The sequence below is a fragment of the Toxorhynchites rutilus genome, chromosome 3, assembly GCF_029784135.1.
Source record: "Toxorhynchites rutilus septentrionalis strain SRP chromosome 3, ASM2978413v1, whole genome shotgun sequence".
NCBI lineage: Eukaryota > Metazoa > Arthropoda > Insecta > Diptera > Culicidae > Toxorhynchites > Toxorhynchites rutilus.
The window spans coordinates 254,523,636-254,549,852 of NC_073746.1; the positions used below are offsets into that span (position 1 = coordinate 254,523,636).

At 36.6% G+C, this 26,217-nt stretch overlaps 1 protein-coding gene across 2 annotated transcripts in view; it reads right to left on the bottom strand.

The window, feature by feature from the left end:
- LOC129776379 (limbic system-associated membrane protein-like) overlaps nucleotides 1–26,217 on the bottom strand; it is a 373,734-nt gene that overhangs the window by 84,049 nt on the left and 263,468 nt on the right. The window contains exons 5-6 of one of the 2 annotated variants that reach the window (XM_055781982.1): nucleotides 5,302–5,559; nucleotides 4,462–4,587 (exon numbers count right to left, since the gene is read on the bottom strand). In XM_055781982.1, coding sequence (XP_055637957.1) covers nucleotides 4,505–4,587; nucleotides 5,302–5,559 — 341 coding nt within the window. In that variant the 3' untranslated portion in view covers nucleotides 4,462–4,504. Of the gene's footprint in view, nucleotides 1–4,461; nucleotides 4,588–5,301; nucleotides 5,560–26,217 lie in introns of those variants that run through there. The other variant, XM_055781981.1, reaches the window with a different exon arrangement.

Below are 26,217 nucleotides of genomic sequence, written 5' to 3' on the forward strand. Positions count from 1 at the left end.
CAACCTCCTATAATTTATTACTTTTACGAAACACATTCCAACTTCATTTTATAATGAGGTGTAATAGTATCATGTATTTATGCAACTACACCAGTAGCTATGTGGATAGCGTGGTCGTGTTATACAGTCTTGCATTCCACCCGGTCTTTGTTTGATCCCCGTTGACACTGTTTGGATTTTTTTTGTGTACAATCCCAAAAGAGATGAAAAAAAAGAAAGAGATGTCTGCTCCCATACACACAAACATTTGAAAGCTCGTGAAACAGATGCTTTTATTTGTTAATGTGGCCTTTCAGCACACGAAAAAACATTCTTTCTGCCGAAGATGAGATGTTTTCTGCCAACGATAGTTTGGGTGTATCTTCCAAAAATTATGTAGACATGCATACAAAAAATCAGAGTTAGTTAGAATGGCACAAAATATAAAGCAAAAGAATACTATTAAAATGTATGATCACAAACAGGATAACGAAAATTAAATATGCTACTTACTTATACGGTCACTGTATATCGTTTTTTTTTGTTAATATAAACAAAACTGAGAAAGAAAAAGAAAAATCGATTCTTTCCAGTTTTATCCAGTTTTTTTTTCGAATTTTTCCAGGTTAAACGCTTACGCAAAAAATTCTAATAACTTCTACAGAAGTGAACCGATTTTTATTTCAAAAGAAACCAAAATAAAGCTTGTTTTAGGACATTTTCGATGTGACCACCCCTTTTTTCGATAACGTGTTTTAAACAACATTTTTCAACAGTTGAAACAACCGGGTATTAACACATATATCGTAAAACATCCGAAAACATACCATGTTCTTTTTTATCTCCTTTCCTTCTTTATTCCCTTTTATGCTTAGTGACTGTCGATCTCTGTAATTAACGTTTTTTCTAACGAAAGGTTTAACGTAAGTCTATAGACCGACACGAGGCTCAACGTGTTGGACTATTTCAATATATCATTTTTCGAATGTTATGGCGACTACTTCAAAAGTTTATTATTTAAATGAAACTGTTAATTTGATTAATATGAGTGAAACTATTAATTTGATTAATATAAAACTATTATATTAATAAAAATAATTAAATAAAGTTTTTTTTTTTTTTTTTTTATCCAAAATATATATTTTTATTAAGGCTCATATGGCGTCAACCTCACGGAGCCGGGAGTTCAATATTTCGACAATGTTTGCCTTATAACTATGTTAGTAATATGTAACCGATTACTCGCGGTTGGCTCGAGGTTAGTATTACAAGTGTTTTCGTAATTGTGATGTTGCTGTCTCCAATGCTCTGTACCTGTGCCCGACACGGGATACTTCCTTTTGGGATGCAGCTGACCATTAATCAGCAACGCCCCCTAGTCTGTACCCTATATCTAGCGTGGTGCGTCTTCTCGACTCGAGGAATCCAGGATTAAATAAGTTTTTGATAACTTTAAAAAATATGGTTGCTGTTTTCTTTGTTGTTACTCTTCCCATATGCGATTTTTCGGATAGCAGTGAATGCACAACAATGATCGTTTTGATAACGCTTATCAGAGATAAAAATAGAATAAAAGTAGATGTAAAACGTACATTCGAGTAAATGTTGCATTAGGGTAGCTTTTGCATTCTGGTAAATGTCGCATTTGGGTACTTGTTACCTTGTAAATGGGATTCGGGTGAACGGCTTTCGAAAAACCGTCGTTTGAGTATCTGTTTTTATTTATTTACTAGCTGACCCGGCAAACTTCGTCCCGCCAAAAATTTGTTTTTTGTTATCAATACCTTTATACATTCACGTTTTCTTACTATGAGCAAGTTGATGGGTCCAGTCGTAGAACTGTTCATTGATTGATCTTCTAATCGACCCCGTTGAATTTACCTTTTACTATAAAATTCCTAGTATTTGTAACAAAACTCATCATTATAATATCAGATTATTTTCAGACATAATTCTCGTTCAGAATTTTTCAACCAGTTGCAAATAACATGTTTCTCCGTTACATGGAATAAATGTTTTATACAGAAAATATGATAGCATAAAGACAGCCCTACATCGGACAATTCCTTCCTCGAGTTCTGCTCTTATCAACACATCCGGCGATCCTTTTTTTGGTATAGATAGAAGAAGATATAGGAGTGCATTTCATCACATTAAATTCCATTTCCAGTTTCGAACAAAGATCAATTTCGCTAGCGCAAACATCATAGAAACGTTTCGTGCCCTGTGAAACCTTCACATGTCAAATTTGGCTCCATTTGCTTGATTAGCTTTCGAGTTATTCAGAAATTTGTGTTTCATTTGTATGACAGCCACCCTTAGAGAGCGGAAGGACTGTCTAATCACCATAGAAATACTTATTACATCCTAAAACCTCCATATGCATAATTTGGTTTCATTTGCTTGATTAATTCTCGAGTATTTCAGAAATTTATGTTTCATTTATATGGCAGCCCCCCTTAGAGAATAGGGAGGAGTATCTAACCACCGCAAAAACATTTATTGCACCCTAAAACCTCAATATGCCTAATTTGGTATCATTTGCTTGAATAATTCTCGAGTAATGTAGAAATTTGTGTTTCATTTGTATGGCAGCCCCCCCTTAGAGAGGGGGGTGGAGAGTCTGTCCACCATAGAAACATTTAATACATCCTAAAACCTCCATATGCCTGATTTGGTTTCATTTGCTTGATTAATTCTCGAGTAATGCAGAAATTTGTGTTTCATTTGTATGGCAGGCCCACTTTAGAGAAGAGGGAGGAGTATCTAACTACCGTAAAAACATTTATTGCACTCTAAAACTTCAATATGCCTAATTTGGTATCATTTGCTTGAGTAATTCTCGAGTAATGTAGAAATTTGTGTTTCATTTGTATGGCAGCCCCCCTTTAGAGAGGGGGGGTGGAGGGTCTATCCACCATAGACACATTTATTGCATCCAAAAACCTCCATATGCCTGATTTGGTTTCATTTGCTTGATTAATTCTCGAGTAATGCTGAAATTTGTGTTTCATTTGTATGGCAGCCCCCCTTAGAGAAGAGGGAGGAGTATCTAACCACCGTAAAAACATTTATTGCACCCTAAAACCTCAATATGCCTAATTTGATTTCATTTGCTTGAATAATTCTCGAGTAATGTAGAAATTTGTGTTTCATTTGTATGGCAGACCCTCCCCCCCCCTTAGAGAGGGGGGGGGTGGAGAGTTTAATCACCATAGAAACATTTATTGCACCCTGAAACCTCAATTTGCCTAATTTGGTTTCATTTGCTAGAATAATTCTCGAGTAATGCAGAAATTTGTGTTTAATTTGTATGGCAGCAAATCCCTTTACATAACCCCTTACATAACAACCGTGTTGATCGGTTCAGTAGTTTCCGAGTCTATAAGAATCAGACAGACAGACAGACAGAAATCCATTTATATATATAGATATTGATATTACATCGCATTAAGAGATTAGATCTTCTTTAAATGTTTCGCCAACAAACCCGATCCATGGCTGCGATTCTCCAGCTCTTGACTGCACCGATTTTTATGAAGTCCTGCTGCACCTGGTCCAACCATCTCGCTCGCTGGGCTCCTCTCCTTCTTGTACCTACCGGTTTCGATGCGAACACCATCTTTGCACGGTTGTCGTCCGACAATCTCGCAACATGCCCTGCCCATCGCACTCGTCCAGCCTTGGGGACTTTCTGGATGCCGGGTTCGCCGTAGAGTTCGTGGTTCAATATCCTTTTTCATACTTCGTTTTCCGGTACACCACTATACATTGTTCTGAACACTTGGCGTTCGAAAACACCAATTGCTTGTGAATCCTTTTTGAGAATTGTCTATGTTTCGTACCCATAGAGAACAACCGGTCGAATAAGGGATTTGTACATGGTACACTTCGTACGCGGTTGGAGTTTGTTGGACCTCAAGGATTTGCGGAGCCCATAGTAGGCACGACTACCATTGACTATGCGTCTTCGAATTTCACGGCTGTTGTTGTTGTCGGTTGTTATCAACGAGCCAAGGTAGACAACTTCCTCTACAACCTCGAGATCGTCACCGTCGATCACAACACTATTACCAGGAAGAAAACTGTTGCTATCAGTTCCTCCTGGTAGCATGTATTTAGTCTTAGACGCATTGATCCCAAACTCAATCAGCCCTACATCTTGTTTCAGTCGGATATACAAGTCCTCTACGGTCGCATGTGTTCTTCCGATTATGTCCACGTCGTCGGCGAAGCACATAAACTGACTAGACTTGTTGAAAATCGTGCCCCGCATGTTGGAGCTCGCTCTCCGCATGGCACCTTCCAGCGCCACGTTGAAGAGAAGACTGGAGAGTCCATCGCCTTGTCGAAGTCCCCTGTGAGTCTCAAACGATTCCGACAGATAACCGAATCACCGCATCGCACACCGTTCATCGTTGCCTGAATCAGTCTTGTCAGCTGGTTCAAAGAAAATCTGGTATCTTCGTTTCCGGTAAATGGCACACGATCCATTGTAGCACGTCCTTACTGTAATGGCAACTGGTTAGATCTGTCCAAAACGTAACTGGACCAAAATTGGACTTAAATAAAGCGTAAAATCCGTTTGTTGAGATAGAGACGAATGAACTGCAAATTTTAAACAAAAACAAAAAGATAAGATATAGTTTGATGAGATACTGATTTTCGTATACTACCATATTAATGGTCGTGTTCGTCGCAGAAACGGTGGTGAACAGATATGAACATCGCAGCCACCAGATACCATGTCATATCACGATTTTCCCGCGAACTTATACAACAATTAGCATTCAGTTTTTTTCACCAAATTATGATCCGACATGTGGGATCAAACTTGACATTTCGAGTGACTTTCAACCGCAACCCCATTGCTTCTCTATAGTTTTGAATCACTCCAAAGTAGAAACTCCCGAGTTGATACTGATGGATTTTAGAAATGACTGTTTGAAATTGTTTTTTTTTGCCTCCTTCATATCTCGGAACAATACTAGTTTTAAATAGACCGAACAAAACTATTTAAAAACTACGAAACGTTGTCAACAATTACAAAACGTTGGAAAATTTCAATATTGGATGGAGATTAGAGAAAAAAATAATTAGAATCTTATGAAGAAGGTAATTGTCCATTAAAAGTTTCACTCCTCAAACATGTTATACAATCCATTCATAAATTTCAACACCAATAAAGCGAAAACGGACGGCGAAGGTGCAACCACGTTCATCCTCGGAGGAGGGGCATCCCCAAATGTACACAGATAATCGAGCGGAGAATCGCACAAAACCAACAATACCCCCCCTCCCCCCTCCAAACCATCAACTTACCAGAGCTGCTCGGGGAGCACGTATAGTTGCCGGAGTCGGACGGCATCGCACGTGCAATGACCAATTTGCTCGTCTTGGTTTGCCGCTCGGTGAGCACACTGATTCCGCCACGCTGGGAGTAATTAACCACGCGGCCACCCTTGTACCAGTAGATGAAGGAGGGCGGCGCCGGCGATAGCAGGGCCACACACGTGAGGTTGATGTCGCTTCCGCTTTTGATAAACAGCTCCGAGTTGCCGAGGATCTTCGCTCGGGAAACTGCAAAACAGAGATAGAGAAAAACCGTTAGCGGGGATGACTCTATAGTTATAAACATATCGAAAAGTGGAAAAGTGGGGGGGGGGGGGGGAAATGAAAAATGACGGTTCTTATCGGGTCTTATATAGGATATTTGCTTCACATTTGCCTCTAGAACGCAAGCAATACATTGGGAACACATATTTTCGAGAGCTTTATGATATTAATAAAGGTGAGCTGAGAGTTGTGAACCCGCAGCATCTGTGTATATAAGGTATGTTTCTAGAACGAATTTTTTTATCATTTGTGAAAAAAGTTATTAAAAAGTTAGACAAAAATTGTTAGAACTAAACCTTTGGTGTTTACAGGGTGCAACGTTCGCTTTGTGTATCGGAAAAATGTCTATAAAACTCAGAAGGGACAGTTTCCTCTCGATAAATACACAGCATTTTCCCTCTGTTTGAATTCTGAGTACTCTTTTTATTTCACATTCTTCTATTTTATTCTCACTCACGTCATCCAACCTGGAAACGATGTTGTACGTGTATGCATCAGAAATACAGTACATGTACTCTACCTTAACAACATTCTTTGCACACTGCCCCCCTTTCTTCTCTCACGAACCAATAGGATCGGATTTTTCCGCTTCGAAGAAATCCTGGCTTTGCTCGAATCAATTTACCTCTTCATCGAACTTTGCTTCGTAGCTCGACCCCATACTGTAATTGTTCCATTGTACAGTTTGGCCTCTTGCATGAGAATGGAGAGCGAGTGTATCCACCTGGGAATAACAAGTTGGAATGGGTTTTCAGTGACGACAAACAAAACAAAAAAAAAATCATATCGCAACTACACTTTTCCCTGCGATGTTTGTTATCACGTCAGGTTTGTAATATTTCCGGCGCTGCTCGTGAAAATGGCTTTCGAGTATGATTTGTGTGGCTGATGTAAACGGAAACCATTACAGCTGTATTTCAACGTCTGAAAAGATACTCTCAGTGCGCTTTTAGCTTGTGGATGCTTACTAATGGAGAGGCATTGTTTCACGCGTGTTGTTTTGGTCTGCAATCCAATGTTTCGATAGACTTTTTAAAAATCTCAATGTATTGCCATTAAAAGGTGCTTCCTTAAGCACTTAAAATAGTCTGCAGCCCTTGAAAGTTATTTTATTTCCAAGTAATAATTGTTTACAGTGCATAAAAATTCCAACATTCCAACAACAACGGTGTCATTGTAGAATGTATGGAAATTATTTGTTTCGAAGGTGTATTCAGAGTTTTTAATTTTTTTTTCCACCATAACATTGATCTACTGACAGAGACGAATACAAAAAAAGAAGCTGGCTCAAACAGAACGGTTTCTTCCTCCAAATTTGGGCTTACCAAAATATTTGGAGATCCATTTTTATTACATAGATAGAAAGTATAGGAGTGCGTTATTTCATCTGAAAATCCATTTCTACTTTCGAACAAAGATCGATTTCGTTACGGCAAACATCAAATGGACTGACAACGCATATGACGATGTAATCGTAGAACATACGGGAGTTTAGTTTTACGAGTTCCCCATTTTCCTTCAGAGTTTTCCAAAATTCCCCTTACCATTGATCTACGGGCAGCGACGAATACAAAAATAATGAGACTTAAATCGGACCATTCCCTCTGCGGGTTTTGCGTTTACCAACTAGGATTGGGCGATCTTGGATCGATATTTAAAAGAGTGATCTTTTCCTCTACGATTTTTGATTTTTCTAGATATATTCTTTGTACTCCAAACAAAATTGCGAGCATTGATTTTCCGATCTTTTTGGTCGTAGAAAATGTTTTGTGAATTTGCTTTTCAGTTAATATTGATCTTTATCTCTCTCAACCGCCAGACAAATTTCATAAAGATTGGATCTCACTTTCAAGGTTTTCACATTAGTGGACATAAATTTAACAGAAGCAGTTTTTAAGTTCATTCATTACAAAAGTGGTCACAAGTTATATTTTCACTATCACATTCACTGGGCTGGCAGTGAAAATTGTAACATAATACTTTGGAAGATAGTTGAGATGAATAGATGAATTCGAAAAAATTTACTATGTACTATGTCTTCTTCTATATACAGCCATTTCATGCCAAACCTATATAGTGGTGTTCAGATTTTCGTGAAAAGTGGTCGATTAGTTCTTTATCGCAAAATATTAGACTCGTTTTTTTTCATTAGGATGCTCATTTCTATTTTGGGGTGGTCCGAAAAATCCATTTATTCGCCTTTTTCCCGAAAATGATTTTTCTGAAAATTCATAACTTTTGAACTACTGAACCGATTGATTGATCAAATTAAATCCAAACAGCTAATCTTTTTTGTAAAAATACTACGCTTGCCAAAAATTCGGATTTTGTTTTCGTAATTATTGATTGTATTTGTTTTTTGTTGTTTTCATGGCTTTCAATCATAACTTTTGAACAACTTGACCGATTTAGATGATCGACATATCAAATTGAAGCCAATAGTCTTCTTTTAAAGCATATCAAACTAGGAAGTTGGTTAAAATAATAATTATTATGTTGGTTTTTCATACTTTTCTCGGTTAACGATAACGTATTGTTTTTGGAAAGGTGATATTTTTTTACATAACATATCCAAAAATCAAAGATGCGTCTGTTTTAATTTTTGAGCAACGATTTTTTAAAATTTAACTTGTTTTCAGTTTTCATTCAATATTCCTATGCAAGTAGACTAGATCTATGTGATTAGAATCCAATTTTGTGGCAAATGTAATATTTTTTTTAATACTAGCTCATTGGCTTCAATCTTTTATGTCAATTATCTAAATCGGTCCAGTAGTTCAAAAGTAATGTTTTTTCAAAAAGTCATTTTTGAAAGAAAAAGCAAGAAATGAATTTTCGGAACATTTGAAAACTTTGAAAAATCATAACTTAAAAACGAAAAAAAAATCACATCTCTGATTCTTGGAAATGTTATGTAGAAAAACCTCAGCTTTCAAGAAAAAATATAAAAAATATAGCGCCTCGTAGTCCAAACCCATGAAAACAACAAAACACAAACACAATCAATAATAACGAAAACAAAATAAAAAAAAAGTACGAAAGAATGAATTTTTCGAACCACCCCACAAATTGAAATGAGCACCCTTATGAAAAAATAAAAAAATACGGGTCTAATACTTTGCGATAAAGAACAAATATATGTACCACTTTTCACGAAAATCTGAGAACCACTATGTTGGTTTGACATGGAATGGTCGTGTATATATATCAGGGTGGTAAAGGATGTATGGAAAAAAACATCATCGAATTTCAAAAACCAACCATGTACATTTTGTTTATTGGCTCAAAAAAATTACCTGTGCAAAATTTCAGCTCAATGGGACATGATTTAGAGGTGCCTGAAAGCACTCAAAGTTTTGATTTTTTTGTCACTCAGGCTAAGTTCCAAAAGGTCGTTTTTCGGCCAATTTTTTTTTTAGAGATAACACCACATCTCGACGTTTTATGCATTTCTAAGTCATTTGGCATCGAAAACATTTTTTCGATTTTCCTAATTCCTAAAAATAGATTTGATATATAATATTTAGTAGATTTGTTCTTTAACGCAAAATATTAGACCCGTATTTTTTTTGTTAGGGTGACAATTTCTATTTTAGGGTGATCCGAAAAATCTTTTTTTTTTCATAACATACCGAGCGTCTCTTTTTCCAAAAATTAATAACTTTTGAACTACTGTACCGATGGTTGACATATCAAATTGAAGCCAATTAGCTAGTCTTTTGTCCAAAACGAAAAAAAAACGCCGCTCGGTATGTTACGTGAAAAAGACTCAGCTTTAAAGAAAATATACAAAAAAATATGACGACCTTGGTCCTGAGACCATGAAAACTATGAAAAACAAATATAATTAGTAATAACGAAAACAAAATTCAAATTCTCTGCAACTGTTGTATTTTTCCAAAAAAGATCAGCTTACTAAATTTAGTTTGATATATCGATCATCTGAATTGGCCCAGTAGTTCAAAAGTTATGATTTTTTGGGAAAAATGAGGAACAAAATGATTTTTTGGACCACTCTTAAACGTAAATGGTCACCCTAATGACCATCCGATTTCCGCTCGTCCGATTTTGTTGAAACTATGCACAAAAATCTTGGTAGGTGTTACGGCGAGTGGAAGCGAAGAAAAAGGCCCAGAAGGAATCTTACAATTCACCGGGTACTCAGAAGCATAGGGACAATTTTTTTTTATTTTGCGCAGCTTTAAACGACAAATGTATTCGAATCGTTTACTTCTGGTTCAGGTTATGTATACAATTTTTACTCAAACTTTCGGTGATAGTGAGTACAAATTTCTTCTCGCGAGATCTTGAAAATAGCTAAACCCGTGATCTGAAATACGTGTTAAATGTGTGAGCAAATAGCCATTAGTAATTTAAAATTACTTACTAAGAATCAATTTTACTATTTTACTTACAAATTTTAATTTTGAAACTCAATTTATATTTTAACTGCCAACTACTAATGAAAATGACATGCTAATTTCGAGATTTTTCCCTTCTTTCCGGTTGTCATACTTTGGACCGCATTTGAGAGCCGTTAGCGGAATTAAGTCGAGGTAACACCGCGGAACGCTTGGATGAAGCAGTGCACCCAGCGGGAACAGTAGGCATGAGATTAAGTCGCAAGCTGTATATGTATAATACTAGGGTACCGATTATCATATATTAAATACCTATTAGGGTGCAGACATATAGGCTTCAAACCATACATATAACCCCAGTTTGAACCCCGATCCCCATTTTTAAACGTAATTTAGTTTTTTTTGTATAAATAATATTTAAATAATTTAACCGTTGTTCGTTTTCCAAACAGAATGAATTTAATTGCGTTGTTAAATGGGGAGGAGAGGAGAGCACGTGTTTAGGCTCAATGCGCAAGCATAGCTGGAATCATGGTAGACGACTGCACAGTGACGTGATAAATCATGACTCGAAGAAAAAACAATAATCAGAAATGCATCGTTGACACACACGAACGACTGTGATTCCTACGACACAATAAAAAAAAGCGGCGTGAAGAAAAATACTTTACCATACGAGACGCTATCATGAGCAAAGTCGACACAGTCTTTTCTCTTGTCAGGCTTAAACGCAATGCATTGTCATGACATTATAGTACGTATGTTCGAACAAAAAATGAAGTCCAGCCGGATTCAGTCCCACATATTGCTAAATGTATGAGGATGAAAGGAAGAAGCGAGGATTACCTCATACACACATTTTTAATTTGGTTAGTCCACAAAATATGCCCTTAGGAAGTTGATAGTGACATTTCCTCAAAAATTCCAGATCTGTCTACTGATCAACTACTCACCCATATTCTGAATCATTTTGCTTTCAGTATGCGGTTCAACTTATGTCCAATCGAGTTGAAAATCGAGAGAAAATGAAAAAAAAAACATTAGAAAATTACAACAAAATCGAAATGAAAAACTATTTCCAAAAAAATTATTAGATTATTTCGTACCGCGCAGTTCACGAAATATTCTGAAAAAACTAATATAAGTATAAAAATAACATGTAAAAAAACATACACAAATAAATAAACATACATATCTAATCACACATTTAGCCTGTAATGAGTCTCAAAGATCTAAGAAAAATCAAATTTTAGGAATATATTTTTTTTGTAACGCGCGACACTGTTAAATTTTTCAAAAAAATCACACATATCTAGAAAAGGCGTAGAAACACATTAAAATACGATTTAAGGTGAAGGTGGAAGCTAGCCTTTGTAGTAGTATAGGTAAACCCATGAGTAAAAATGGGGTAATAGTGTTTGTGAGAGAAGAGCAAAGCACACGTAAATAGATCAATTCACTTATCAGACTGTGTGGCGCTTCATTGACACGAGTCTTTGTAAACATTTGAAAAAAATAACAATTCAATACTAAAGTAAAATGTATGAACGATATGTTCCGATGAACAATTGCAAATATAAATATATATAGAAGGTGCATTTGCATATGAAGTAAAATTCTGATTATACGCGAGCGTAACATGAGCCAATTTATAACACATGCTCTTTTGGTATGAAAAATTTCTTCCGCATAGTAACTTCACGTTGATAATTAAACGTATTGTTTTCACATATTCACGTTGGAGAGCCTTCTCTTCTCTTCGTTGGCCGAGGCATTTTGATTGAATGTAATACTTTTTCGTTTACTGTTTTTGAAAGCATAGGCAGCCGTGGCAGTGTTCCGAGCTCTGCAATACAATTTTCTTACCCAATGTTAAAGTTGTTAAAACTAACATTAAAGACCAATTAAACGTAAAAATAATAATTGTATTGATATCAACACAATTTTATTCTATTGATTTTCATGACATGAAACGCTATGACTCAGGAATAACATTTTATTGAGTGGTTTTTATAGCTGTTTCGATGATGTTGTCTGGCATCAGTGTCGAAAAAATAACGATGCTTTCATCAATACAAACAAAACTATTGTCGAAGATTAAAAAATGAAAATTTATCTTTCAGAGCAATTGCTCGAGTTTTTCGACGTTTTTCACTATACAGTGCGACAGCAGATGAAAATTTAATATCTTGTGAGTAATCGATTAGAATTTGGTTGATATTACTTGACAGGAAGTGTGCGAAAACGATAATTTTCTTCACACTGTCTCGCAAAATTATTGATTTTCGGGCGAGGGGTGAGGGAGATGAGGGAGATGAAAGAAACGAGCGCCATTGTGGCAGCCATTTGTAGCTAGTTTCCACCTTCACCTTAAAGTAGTACTGAATTTCTGAATCACCCAAAATTTTTTTTCAATATTTCATGATTTTTTTAGTGCTTTAATTATTGAAGAACCATTTTTTTAATAATATTTATTGACACACCACAGTAAGACGCACTTTCAGTATTTTTTCAAATTTTTATCTCGAAGCTGCGCGTGAAAATTACGTTTTTTTACCATAGATCCTATGGTGTATCTCGTAGGCGCTCAAAAAATAGTCTAAATTTCTTATTTGGTACCCTATACATTATTTTCCATAGAAAGTGGTGATTTGGTCTAAGGGTACTTTTTACTTCCTTACCCGGCCAGGCCCTTTCAACAATTCAAACATCCTTCCCGGTCTGCCAATCTGATATAGAGTAAATTGCTCCACGAATACTGATGAATTATTTTGACGGTTTTTTTGCGACAATGTAAGTTTTCTACATTTGTATAGAACGACTGTCGAACGGATTTGAGAATGCAAAAGTCGATTTCGGTTGAATTGTGAAATTCGAAAGATTTTCAAAACAATCGGATTCCGAAATACGAATGACTGTTCGATATTTTTACCACAAATATGGTTCATGGCACATGCGGTGTTCTGAAACTTTTATCGCCTTGCATGGCAGATGGAAAATGTATGAAGAGATTTCGCCAACAACACGACCACAAGCGTAGACGGATATCCAGTATATCAACGAATAAATACTGATAATGGCAGACAATCATTCACAAACATCAACAACACAGGCATTGGAAATCGTTGAGTATTTTCATATTAATGTTGAGTTCTGCAGATCGGTAAAGAGCAATTGATACATTTGCAAACCCATGAATAAATTTAAAACGTTAAAACATTTAAAAACTCTTACAATAAATAAGTTATGTTTTATTTAACACCCAAAATATTCACTATAAATCATTTATATGGCAGAACAACGTTTACCGGGTCAGCTTATTTATTATAATAGTTTTGAATTAATTTATTTGATTCAATAATATAATGTTTCTTCTATACTTTTTATTAATTTGCATTACGAATGGCTTGTATAATTGTTTCATGCTAAACCCATATAATATGATATTGTCATGTGTTATTGTTGTTAGTTTGTCTTCAGATTGAAAAAAATATAGATTTTATATAAGATGTATACAAACAAAGATTGATTAATTTATTCGCAAGTTGAGCCCTGCAAGAAACTTAGCAACACTCATATATCTTCTTGTTCTTCTTGGATGACACTAACGTTCCAGTGGAACTTTTGTCTTCTCAACGTAATATTACTTGCGTAATTTTTATAAATAGTACTTAGTGTGCTCCCGTAACCGAGTGGTTAGCGTCACATGCCGGGGGTTGAGAGTTGAGATTTCTTTGCCGAATAACACGCCTTGAATGTACTCTGGAGTAGCAAGCTCTAGAATATACGTGACCACAGTGCAAGCCGAATGATTTTTTTTGAAGAAAAATCCCCGGCCAAAACGGGAATCAAACCCGAACCTCCGGCATGATAATCTGGGACGCTACCACTCGGCCACGGGAGGGGTGCGATTTTTCAAAGATCGATTTTTTGGTACCGATTTAATTAATGAATAGATCCCTATGCCGTTTAGAAAATCGATTCGCCAAGATCGATATTTTTTCTGAAGATCTCCCAATCCTATTACCAACAAATATGGCAATCCATTTTTTATTTATATAGATGTGCAGCTAAGACTTCAACAAACTACAAAGCACAATTATACTCAGCGAATCTCAATTAAATGGATCACGTCATTCACAAACATGTACAGCATACAATCGGTCCATCTTTGGCGCATACATTGCTCCAAACATGTCCCACTTCCGCAAACAGTGGATTTCATGCGCATTGGTGTCAACGGAAGCGAGAAACTGCGAGAGACAGCTGTAAACAAACCTCCGGCATGGGAATTTCTCCCAAAGAGAGCGGGTCCCTGGGCGAAGAAAATTGAGGCGGGGAACGGGAATAGAAACGAATAGCGGTTTGCGATATTCAGCCCGTTTCATCGCTTCGGTCCTGTGTGCGCTTGTACTCTTTAGTATTCCTAGTTCACGTCCCTTTTCATTTTCGCCTGTTCGCTTTCGTGGATCTTCTCAAATCTATTTATTTAAACTTTTCAATGAGATTTACGCCAGTGTTCGGTTAGTTCAGCATGTCCGAATCTTTGGGTCGTGTTTGGCATGATTTGGACATTTTCCGCCGTTGGCGTTGGGAGAATTTAATTTTAGTTTCCAAAACTGTGGTTGCTGGTGACCGGCGATGGACAAACTTTTATAGTGGCGTGATATGTTTGGATGAATCTGAATTGGACAGTTTGCTCTTAGGGAATGGAGATGATGGGGTCGTGGTTCGTGTTCATTTCCTTCGAGCATATGGGTTTTTTTTTATTTTTGGACGGCCATGACACTAATTCTATTCTGATTGTGTCTCTTTAAATCCAGTTTAAACGAGTCGTCTGTTTCAGAATACAGCTGACCACGTGAAAGTAATTGGACAAATGACCACTGCCACTTTCCATGATTACATGTTTGAGCAGTGACTTCCAGGTGTCCAGAGGGAGTGATTTAAATGTGACATGCCACGTTGTTTGAATACTAACGAGCTATTGATTTAATAATTAGTGCTGTCATTAAACAAAAACCACATTCTGTGTGTTGCCGGCGCCTCATGGTGGCGCACTAAAGATGGATTTTTTTTGCCACACTACAATTTGCCGCCACTACACTTCCGTTCGATAAAGCTACCACACATGACGACTCTATTGCGAGCGCCGAGGAAATGTTGACGAGTTAATCATTCATCTGGTTTCTATTGGTGGGAAAATAAACACTTTCGTACGTACGAATGCATTTTGAATGGTGGAAAGGTAGCTCGCAAGCGAATAAATATTCATTACAATATGTGTTATATTTTTTGTTAGACCAACACATGCACTCAGCTTTCAATTAAGGAACCGCAAAGGGAGGACAAATTGGATATAATTGTCGGCGCGAAGGTTCACAGCTGGCAGTAACACTCTTTCCCTGGCAAGCTTTATCAGGTGACGTTTGTGTTTTCATTTGATGATTACGATGATTGAGGGGCGACTTTTGATAAATGGAAATATTGATTTGTTTTGGAATAAATTTCTTTTCCAATAAGTTAATCGCTAACACTAAACTGATGAACCGGAGGTTTTTTACGCCCAGTTTATACCTAGTTTGATTTTCAACGGTACTTGTACTTCTAACCAAAATGTTACTTCGAGCCTCAACACCTATTATACATTCTGTCAATGATATACCGGGAATTTATAATTTAAAATCTTCCCACTGAACATTTTTCATTTTTTTTTTCAAGTTAGTACTACTGTCAGTGGTATTATTGCCATTTAATATCTTTTAATTTGCGTCATTAGGAAAAAGTTGACTTTTTTATATGCATAACCAGCTGACCCGGCAAACTCCGTCCCGCCCAAAATATGTTTTTGGTTAACAATACCTTCCAACATTCACGTTTTCTTACTAAGTGCAAGTTCATGGGTCCAATCGCAGAACTGTTCATCGTTTGATCTTCTAATCGACCCCGCTGCATTTACCTTTTACCAAAAAATTCCTAGTACTTCTACCAAAACTCATCATTATAATATCAGATTATTTTCAGACACAATTCTCTTGGTCTAGTTTGCTTGATTAATTCTCGAGTAATGCAGAAATTTGTGTTTCATTTGTATGGCAGCCACACCTCCCGCCCCCTTAGAGAGGGGGTGGAGTGTCTATCCAGCATAGATACATTTATTGCACCCTAAAACATCCAAATGCCTAATTTGGCTCCATTTGCTTGATTAATTCTGATTAATTATTTCGTTGTTTTTTATTTGCATGGCAGAAATCGATCCGAGCAAATTACAAAATACGGTTCAGTTGTAATGTAGCTTTTGCTGCAAATATTATTACAGTTAATTTTAATTCACATATTTTATATTCTGTAGTCACAAAAATCGGTTGCATGGATGGAACAGCGCACGACTCTAACTTTTTTATAGGCATTCACACGCGGAATCTGCATGCATATTTTAATTAGGTTAAGTTTTAACAAATTAAGGAATTAGTTACATAATTTTATGCCTATATAATTTTAGCTATGTGTTTAGACTTAAGTAATATAATTCACTGTTCGAATTCACTATATGTGCTTATAAGTTTTCGAATGGTAATGAGCGAATCTTGTATAATGCACTGTAGAGATGGGCAAACCGTTCACGAGCGGTACGAAAGAATTAGTTCACCAAAAAGAGTGAACGCACGGTCGTTCTTTTTCAAAGAATGGTAGTTCTCCCCACGAACTGATTCCGAAAGAGCGGTTTGCGAGTGAACTGTTTGAGAGCGAACTGATTGAGAGTGAACTGTTTGTGAGTGAACTGTATGGGAAAGAACTGTTTGTTTGCGGGCGAACTGTTTGCGAATGAACGAGTGCAGCTGATTCCGAAAGAGCGGTTTGCGAGTGAACTGTTTGAGAGCGAACTGATTGAGAGTGAACTGTTTGTGAGTGAACTGTATGGGAAAGAACTGTTTGTTTGCGGGCGAACTGTTTGCGAACGAACGAGTGCAGCTGAACTGATTTGCGCTGGACGGAATGGGTAAATATAACGAGAACGCTTGTAAGAAAAATAAAACGGTATTGTCATTTACGAGCATATTGCATGTAACGCAGGGCTTATTTTGTTGGTGTATACCCAATTTTGGGTTGAAAAATTATTTTGATTTTCGTAGTTTTAAGGGCAAAGCTATATGTTTTCAATTTCATGCTGTAACCATATATTGTTACAAAATTAGAATCTCGAATTAAAGGGAACGAAAATTTGACTTTCATCATTTGGATTCCGGGAGTGGTGTTTGAAGGTGAAAAACAATGTTCGACGAAAGCAAAAGTTGGGGATCCCAAATCAAGGGGAAAACCCTATTAAATTTTGAATCCCCGTCATGATGGATGGTTGGGTGGAAATAACCACTAGGTGGCTACGATGAGCAGGACTGGATGACAGGTTGGAATGGTAAGAAAGTGGAATGGTTGCAACGGAAGAATTCGGGAAGAAGGAAAGGAGGAGGTTCGAGAAAGGAATTGGAAAGGAATTGAGGCCTCTTGGATTTCGACCGCGGAAGCGTGCAGACCGATCGAACCGATCTAAGTTTTATTTCAAGTCTATCTATTATTTCGGTGTGTAATACCACGTTGTGAATCCGACATATTAAGCGGTGAAACCGGTTAAAATAACCCTGGTCGCTGATCATCAAGGTGTTCAGCTAAACGCCAAGGACCAGCGAAAAGAGTGTGCCTGTCTCGCCCTCATCAGCCCCGTGCTGGTACGGTTCACCGTAAAGGAGCTACGCAGGCCAGTTGTCACGAGGTTTTTCGTCACGCTCACCCCGTTAACCACCAAGGACGACAAGGGGTTGCCACTTCACATCACGTCAGCTGCCGATCGCCGTTATCCCACATCGACCACCACCTCGTCGACGCCATTCCCGACCACGCCGTAGCCGAACACCACCCGCCAGTACCCGCCAGTACCCGCCTCCAATCGAGTAGAAGACCGATATCAACCAGTAACCGGAGAAGGATCCGTGAGTCAATAAATATTGTTCATTAACCTGAAAATTACTTCTTTTCGCTAACCCAAATCCGAAAGCTTTCCCACACAACTCACACGACGACCCTGAGACCCGAGGACCCAAAAGAGGCCTTTCGCGCCCACCCCTGTACGGTCATAGATAAGGCCGAGGGGCTTTGATTGCGTTCCCTTCCGGAACCAGCAGATTATATCCTCGGGGGTTGAGAGCAGCCGCACCAGAGTAAATCGTAACAATGCATTATTTCAATTCCATGTAGCATTCATATATTTCCTGATTATCAGAAAAAAATCTGGGGAAGCTCTTTTAGTGAGGGCAAGTTGAGAAAAAAAATCATTGCTTTCAATCCCTTTTTTGGCCGTTTTCGTGTACGTTATTGTTTGTATGATTGACTGAATTGAAAAAAAAATCGCTGCTGGATTTTTTCTCTAAATGTACCATTATGAAACATGATCTTACAAGGAACCTGTGTTTTGTCCTAACAGTAAATATGAAAAATTGTACATATTTTGTGCGCATCTAATTATTATACATACTATTGTCGGTCGATAAACATATTTTCACATACGGTTTGCGAATTTAAAGAAGAAGCACCTTATCTTTCCCCACTAAATTAAAAAAATATAAATCCCATACGAATCAAAAAATCTCCTATCCAATCCAACGATATCAATGAATAGATGTCCATTGATGTTAGGTTCCAGCTATCATTCTATGTTGTTTTTAACATCGGTGAATGAAAGAGCGAAAGAACGATTCAAAAGAACTGGTTCACTTAGATGAACGGTCAGTGAGTGAACCGTTCGTCGAAATGAACTGTTTTGTCCATCTCTAAAGCGGACCTTACACGGTCAATATGATGACAATTGAGAGCATAATGACAGCTGAACACAGCCGACGACGCAAAAATCCGGATTTTCTGATTTTCGAGCATCAATATCGTGACATTTCATATAAATGAATGATGTTGACGTTTTATCTCTCGGACTTCCACACTGAGTTGCCAGATTTACCAGATTTGAAAGCGTGCCTGTAAATTTGCAGACATTCCGTTTTTGTTAGTATTTTAATACGAATGCAATTGAATTTTATAAACTTAAGAAATTCTAGGAAACATAATGTTATTTTATGTTATTTTTAATAGCAAAATACGGTACTTTTCGCAATAGAAATCAGAACCTCAAAGTAAAATGACAATGTGATGTTGAGAGAGTGGATAAAACTTAACAGCGTTTTACGAGTTTTTTAATGTTCTGAATTAGCGGTTATTTTTAGCGCTAGCAAGCGGGGCAACCATTTTAGTCTAAGTTGTTTGTTTCTTCACATTCCGTTATGAAATTTGGGGAATGGGAAGATGTAGGAAAATCACTAGCAGGAAAAAACTGGCGTTAATTTAAGGTATAGGGTGAATATGATCTGTAAATTATATATGAGGGGCTCAAAAGGAAAGGGGTGTGAGTGACTTGATTGATTTTATTTTCATCAACTTTTTCTTTCGTGAATAACTCATCTGCTCGGAATGTGTTTGCAGTTAAGTTATAACCAAATTGACCAGAGTCGATGAAGAGAAACTCGAACATATCACTTACACCCCTTTGCTTCTGAGCCCCTCATATAATCTTATTCATAAAATAAAATCATTTGCTTGCAGACAATATTGCATATATTTTCGCAAACTAAAAAAACTGGCATCTCTGAAATTGAAAGGAACAGCCTGTATTTGTGAAGTGAGTATTATGATGTGTTTTTGAGTAGGAAAAATGAATTTTAAAGTGTAAATTATGAATTAAAATTAACTTTTCAGAACCGAATGAGTATCCTATGCGAATGTAAATCACTTTTATTATGCAAGTGGTGAGAAAATACTCTACGAAAATTGTGTCTGAAATTAATTTTATTTTATAATAATAAGTTTTAGTAGGAATATCGATAAATTTAGAGGAAATAAATTAAGTTTGGGTTATGACTACGTGCTTCAAGTAATTAAATAATGCCAAGTAGAAATTTTCATTCAAATTATACCAATTTAAAATTGCCTTTGAGCCTTCTAATCTGATGGTAAATACTTTGGATCCCAAACTCGAATGTCGCCACTGGTCATCGTGGATATTTTAGTTGTCCGGGTTGATGGCGATATTGATCGTGTAAGGTGGCAACATATTGATTGAGGTTAGATCGAAACGAAAAGCCTGGCTGTCACGATTTTGAAGACTCATATTGTCAATAATTTTGATCGTGTAAGGTGCCCATAATGCACTGCTTTTTTCAAGTTTTCCCGATTGGATTGTCACCTTAACAACCTACATGTCAGACCGCTCCAATCGTCACAGGATAGTTACCAGCAGAGCTGCCAGTACCAACACTATTGGTCAAAGGTATTGTTTGAAATTTTGTGTTGCAAACGAAATTTCTTGTGCCGAAACGTTGAAAACATTGCAGAATACATTTGGTGACACAACTATGTCGAAAACACGGGTTTATGAAAAGTATAAGGCATTGTTAACGTAGGACTACTGAATTATTGACGGCGAAAACAAATATTTTAGAAATTTTAGAACAAATATGTCTAACAAATTTTCATTTTCAGTTTTCCACCGAAGAACAAAGCCCTTACCGCTGTAAAATACCTACTTCTCATCCGGCTTGATATGCGTTATACAGGTCGGACTCGATTCAAGAATCAAGTCAGTATACACCATATTGATTGGTGGTTGAAATTTCAAACTCGGAGCGAAAGCGTTGATCAATTTCAGAATCTGATGTTGAGTATGGTAACCTTAGTGCATGGCAACCATTTTTAGCTTCCTTAAGCCGTTATCTCCTTTTTTTGTGTATTCGGAAGGAATATTCATCTATCCATGCATCAAGTGGTATTTAAAATCGTTATTTTTAGAAATTTGATGGTTTCTAACTTTCCTACCTTATAGTTTTTTACTAGGATTGATGTCGGGAGATTGTGGAGTAGTAACAATAATTTTTGAGCAATTGTGAAGTAATTATGTGTGAACTCCAAGTGCTTTGTTCTTGGGTCATTGTCTTGATAAAACTTGAATCCTCGATTCAATCTAATTTTTTGGCGCTTTGCTTCATATTTCCTTCCAGGATGTTCAAGTAAACACACTGATTCATTACATCATCAATGCTCAAAAGTTAGTGATACTTCTCTATAATCTTATTATTTAAATCCACTAATTTGGATCATTAACAACTGTACCAATTTTTTTCATCTTTCAAACGGAAGCAACAAAATTTTCCTACGTAGCGTACTTTTTGGAGTAGATCTAGTTCAAGCCAACAGAGCTCGAAACAAAAAATAAGTTCAATAACCTTGTCGTTGTTCAAATTCGAACATATGTGTAGAAGGATATTTTTCATCAAATAAGACCCTCTACCACATTCTGAAAGATTCCGGATATATGTAATTTTTTGACGTCGAGCTCCGTCTTTCCTACGTCAGAAAACAGGTAACGTTTTTATGAAATAAAGTTAACGTTTAAAACTATTTTCACAACAAACGAATTCTGATGAGTTGCATACCAATCGAATCGGAAATTCTCTAAGATTTGTTTGATATTCTATACATTACGATTCTCTATTTCCTAAATGGTTTAAATTAATGAAAACTGAAGAATTCTTTTTTCCCATGTATTTGTTCTGCCGATTTGTGTGCTAACCCTACCGTACCATCTATAACGAGCAACTAATAAATTCGTTTCAGCCCGTTTTCAACTTAAGTGGTATAAATAAGCCATCCACGATTTGAAACCACTAGAGGCAAATGATTTGCAGTTCAAAGCCTCTTAAAAACAAAGAATTGAATTGAATTGAAACCACATCACTTCTCGTTTGGTAGTCATCGAAGCAACATCGTTGCCGGTGAGCGTCGAGCGGGAATGGATTGTCTTTCTTAAAACAGGTGAAGGAAGAGTATGGAGTAGAGTTTCTTTCCACAAGGGTCCTTCTTAGGGCTAGAGGCGAATGAACTGAAGAAGTTTAAAGTGAATTAGCAAGCATAAAACAATGAGCGGACATCATTCATGCCTTATGCTGGTTTCACACACATACACACTGCTCGATACAAGAATGGAACGAATGGAAGATATTGCGAAACACATTCAAAACACAACCTCGAAGAAGAGGAAGACCTCTGCATCAAAGTGTGCTACTACAAAGAGGCTCCAGCAGCACACGGAAATTTGTTGTGCTAGTGCGCTTATGAAAGAGTAGCCAGAATTTTGGAATACGGATATACACTGCGTTTTCATTTCAAAATTAGTACTCTTTTTATTTAAAAAAAAACTTTAATTTGCAATATCTAAAATATATATTTTTTATTTTTATTTAATTTTTTCCATATAAAATAGAAGTCATGTAGAAAATTTTGAAAAATGAGTTCAAGTTGGTAAAACTATTTTTGACGAACTTTGTGGAACATCGAATTCTTATGAATTTTTGAAACTTCGGATTTTTGTATGTTAACAATCATGTTTGATCACAGATTATGAATTCTGATGTGATTTAAAATAAAAAAGTTCTTTATCAGTCTCCTTTTAAATGCAGTCATTTTCGAGATATTCAAAAACAATATTTCTAATCTATTGTCTTTTTAATAGTAAATAGGCTCATTTAATATGTTTGTCGTATTATACCGCCATGTTCATGTAATTTTATGGATTTGCTTATAATTTTCAATAACTTCTTCAAATACATCATTATGGCAAAGCTATATGTTTAGCAGTTACGTTGAAAAACATTATCGCTACGTTTTGTATTAACCCACATGTCTTCAAATGTTTTTCAACGTAACTCCTAAACATGTATGACTGCTGTTTGCTGTCTTTGTTATTTTGAACAAAATATTAGGAGGGGGGAAATACATCATTTTAAATACATATGGAATGCTACATATCTCGGGTATAAGTGCGATGGGGTTACGCTAGGTGCGTTAGGAAGATAAAAGATTCCGTAAGAATCACAGTCCTCAGACTAATTCTGATGGCATGACTCAGTTTTTATCTCAGCGTCATCCATCACCAGCAAAGAGAATCCATTGCCATTGTTGGGGAGCCTGGTCGTATAAAATTCAAAGTCGATAGCTCACTCATAGGCCCCCAACATCGAAGGGAAATCCTTTTCTCAATTACAAATTCACTGCACGAAACAAAGTCCCGACGATAATCAATGGAATAACAAATTATGACGAATAATTCTTTCTCTATTGAAACACCGTGTTCTGTATTAAACTACACATAATCCCTTTTAAACAATAGCACTACATATGTATATTTCCATGATCCAATTTCATAACATTACAACATTATAATCCAGACGATAACAAACACGATCTTCGACGCACTATTCCAAGTAAATTGATTGTCTTCCCGTGGTGGACCAATCCAGACTACCGTCGCTCCGAAGCATCCAAATTTGCTGCGCTCTGTCGATGCTAGTATTGGACTCAGCTGTATGGCACCCCCCATGCTTTTGGTGCCAACATCTCAAACATCAAAAGTATTGACGTGGGACTACGTCTAACCGGAGTATATGGGGGGTAAAATGAAAACCTAAACACAGAACATGCAGGAAAAAATGAAAGATTCCGAATGCTTATAACTCGAACATTCCTTACTTGACCGGAAAGATGTTTGCATCAACTGATAGGGAATATTTCTAGGCATCTATCGCAATTAATAAAATGTTATTTTTCATTAGATAAACAATTGAATTACTGTAAAACGTTAAGCGTTATATAAACGCCCTAACTACCTTGCTTTGATTGGCCCGATTGACGGTTTCCCCAACACAGCCATCAAAATCAAGCAGCATTGGGGAAATCGGCATGGCAAATACATGAAAGTATGGGGACTTTTGTTCTCATCGAAATGTGTTCCCTAACACAGACTTCAAAACCAAGCAGCGTTGGAGAAATCGGCATTGCCAATACATGAAAGTCGGGGGTATTTTTGTTCTGACTGAAATATGTTTCCCTAACACGGACTTTAAATCCATAGAGCGTGGGGAAATTGGCATTGCGAAGATAGATGTCTAAATTTTTCGTTTATTCGATTATCGATTAATCGTCGGATCATTTTGAAATATTCGATTCATTCGAATAATTGTCTTTCAGTATTCGATTAATCGATCGAATATTTTTTTCTTGTAATAATAATGAACAGACATTGCATAGTAAAAAAGAATATGATATTATAATTTTAAAAGTTACATTAAATATAATTGTAAAATAAACATGGAGTAGAATCATGGTTTTTGAATGAAATGATGTTTCAGCATATTGATAAATTTACCATTTCATGATTGATAAAAAAATCCATAGCCTAACTCTTGACCTAAAAATGTATTAACCTCGAAAATGGTTTCTTTTGACGTAGGATTACGTCTTTCGGGAACATATTGGGGTACAAATTGAAAATCGAAAATCGAGCACATCGTGAAAATTGTCCAATTTCAAACGCTTATTGCTCAGTCATTTTATGATGGATTGATGAAATTTTTGCGTCAATCGATTTCGGCACTCCATGACAATTTTTTACGTTGAATAAAATAATATATGTCATGAAACTAACATCAAACAATTGAAAAATCTCAACCCCTGTTCTAACGGAAATACCCACTTATGATTGATCAAAATTGACGACACATGCGGCGGTTCCTCAACAGAGATATCAAAACCAAGCTGCCTGGGGGAAATAGGCATTGCAATCACATGAAAGCAGGGGGAGCTTTTGCTCCTACCGAAATGTGTTCCCTAACAATGGCATTAAAACCAATGTGCTCGGGGGAAATCGACAATGCAAATACATTAAAGTATGGGGAGCTTTCGTTCCCACCAAAATGTGTTCCCTAACAGAGACATCAGAACCATGGTGCCCGGGAGAAATAGGCATTGCAAATATATGCAAGTCGCAAGCATTTTTATATTGCAAGTAAGATGAGTTACATGATTAATTCTAGCAAATAAAATTTAAATTTGGAACTTTAATATTGGTTGCTTCGTCAAATTTCATATCCAAGACCGATAGTGTGTTGTGAAAAATTTAGCACAAGTGTAAGTGGAAAATTGTATATGGTAGCAGTTGTATTAAAAATGTTAAAAATTAGAAACGATTCATTTCAATTTTCGGTGTGTTCCCACTCCAGAACGGGTCGTTCGGTTAAAGCTGTCTGTTTTGTTGTGTTCATTTTCACCCAAGGAATGTTCATACGGTGAGAAAAATTGGAAAAGTGAAGAAATATTCGAAAAAGTGATTTCCCATATGCTCTCCATATAGTATTAGGGGTTGTTAGTCAAACAAAAATTCGGATTAGGTTGAATAAAAGGTTGAACAAACACTCAGAAAGAAAAAATTATAAAAGAAAATTATCTTTTCCTTTTCAAATATGTTTTCTCTATACAGTCTCTATACAGTAGAACCCCGATAATCCGCGGAATAGTCGGGCTAGCTCACCGCGAATTGCGAAAATCGCAGATAACGCAATGAAGGGCTAAAAATTAGGTGCAGACACAAAAAAGATATTTAAGCATCGATACAGAAATCATTGAACTATCCATCTGTAAGGTCGTTCACACCAGTGATAAGATAATGTAAAAGACATGACTAAAACAAAAGAACAAGACCCTACCGCTCGCTGGAAAATTCCGGGAAGTTTTATAGAATTACAAATGAACTCGCTTTCGCGGATCCGCTAGCGGATAATCGAGATTCTACTGTATTAAAGTAACATGTTTTTACTGATGACAAAAATTGATAATTGTGTTCGGTATTGAATATTATCTTATATTGCATTGTTGAGTTTTTTTCTTTATTTTTCATCCTTACATAACACAGGAGGCATCTCGTCTAGGGTTACAGAGGGCGTGTTTCATCATGTCTCATTCGACATCTTTTTCAGGGTCACCTAATCATTATCAAAGAGTTTAACGATGTAATTCTTTAAGCATATCCAAAATCAACATATAGCCTAACGAAATCCTACGTCAACCATGCGGTCGTGTCTCGGACACAACCTTCCTATTTTGATTTCTCATTATTCGATACCAAATTACTCGATTATAATTGCAGATATTCGATTATTTGAATTAATCGAACGATTAACCGACATCTCTAATTGCGAATACATGTAAGTCGTGGGCATTTTTGTTGCGATTCTAATGTGTTTCCTTAACGTAGACTTGAAATCAATGGAGCGTGAGGAAACTGGCATTACAAATTCATGCAAGTCAGGAGTATTTTTGTTCTGGCTGGAATATA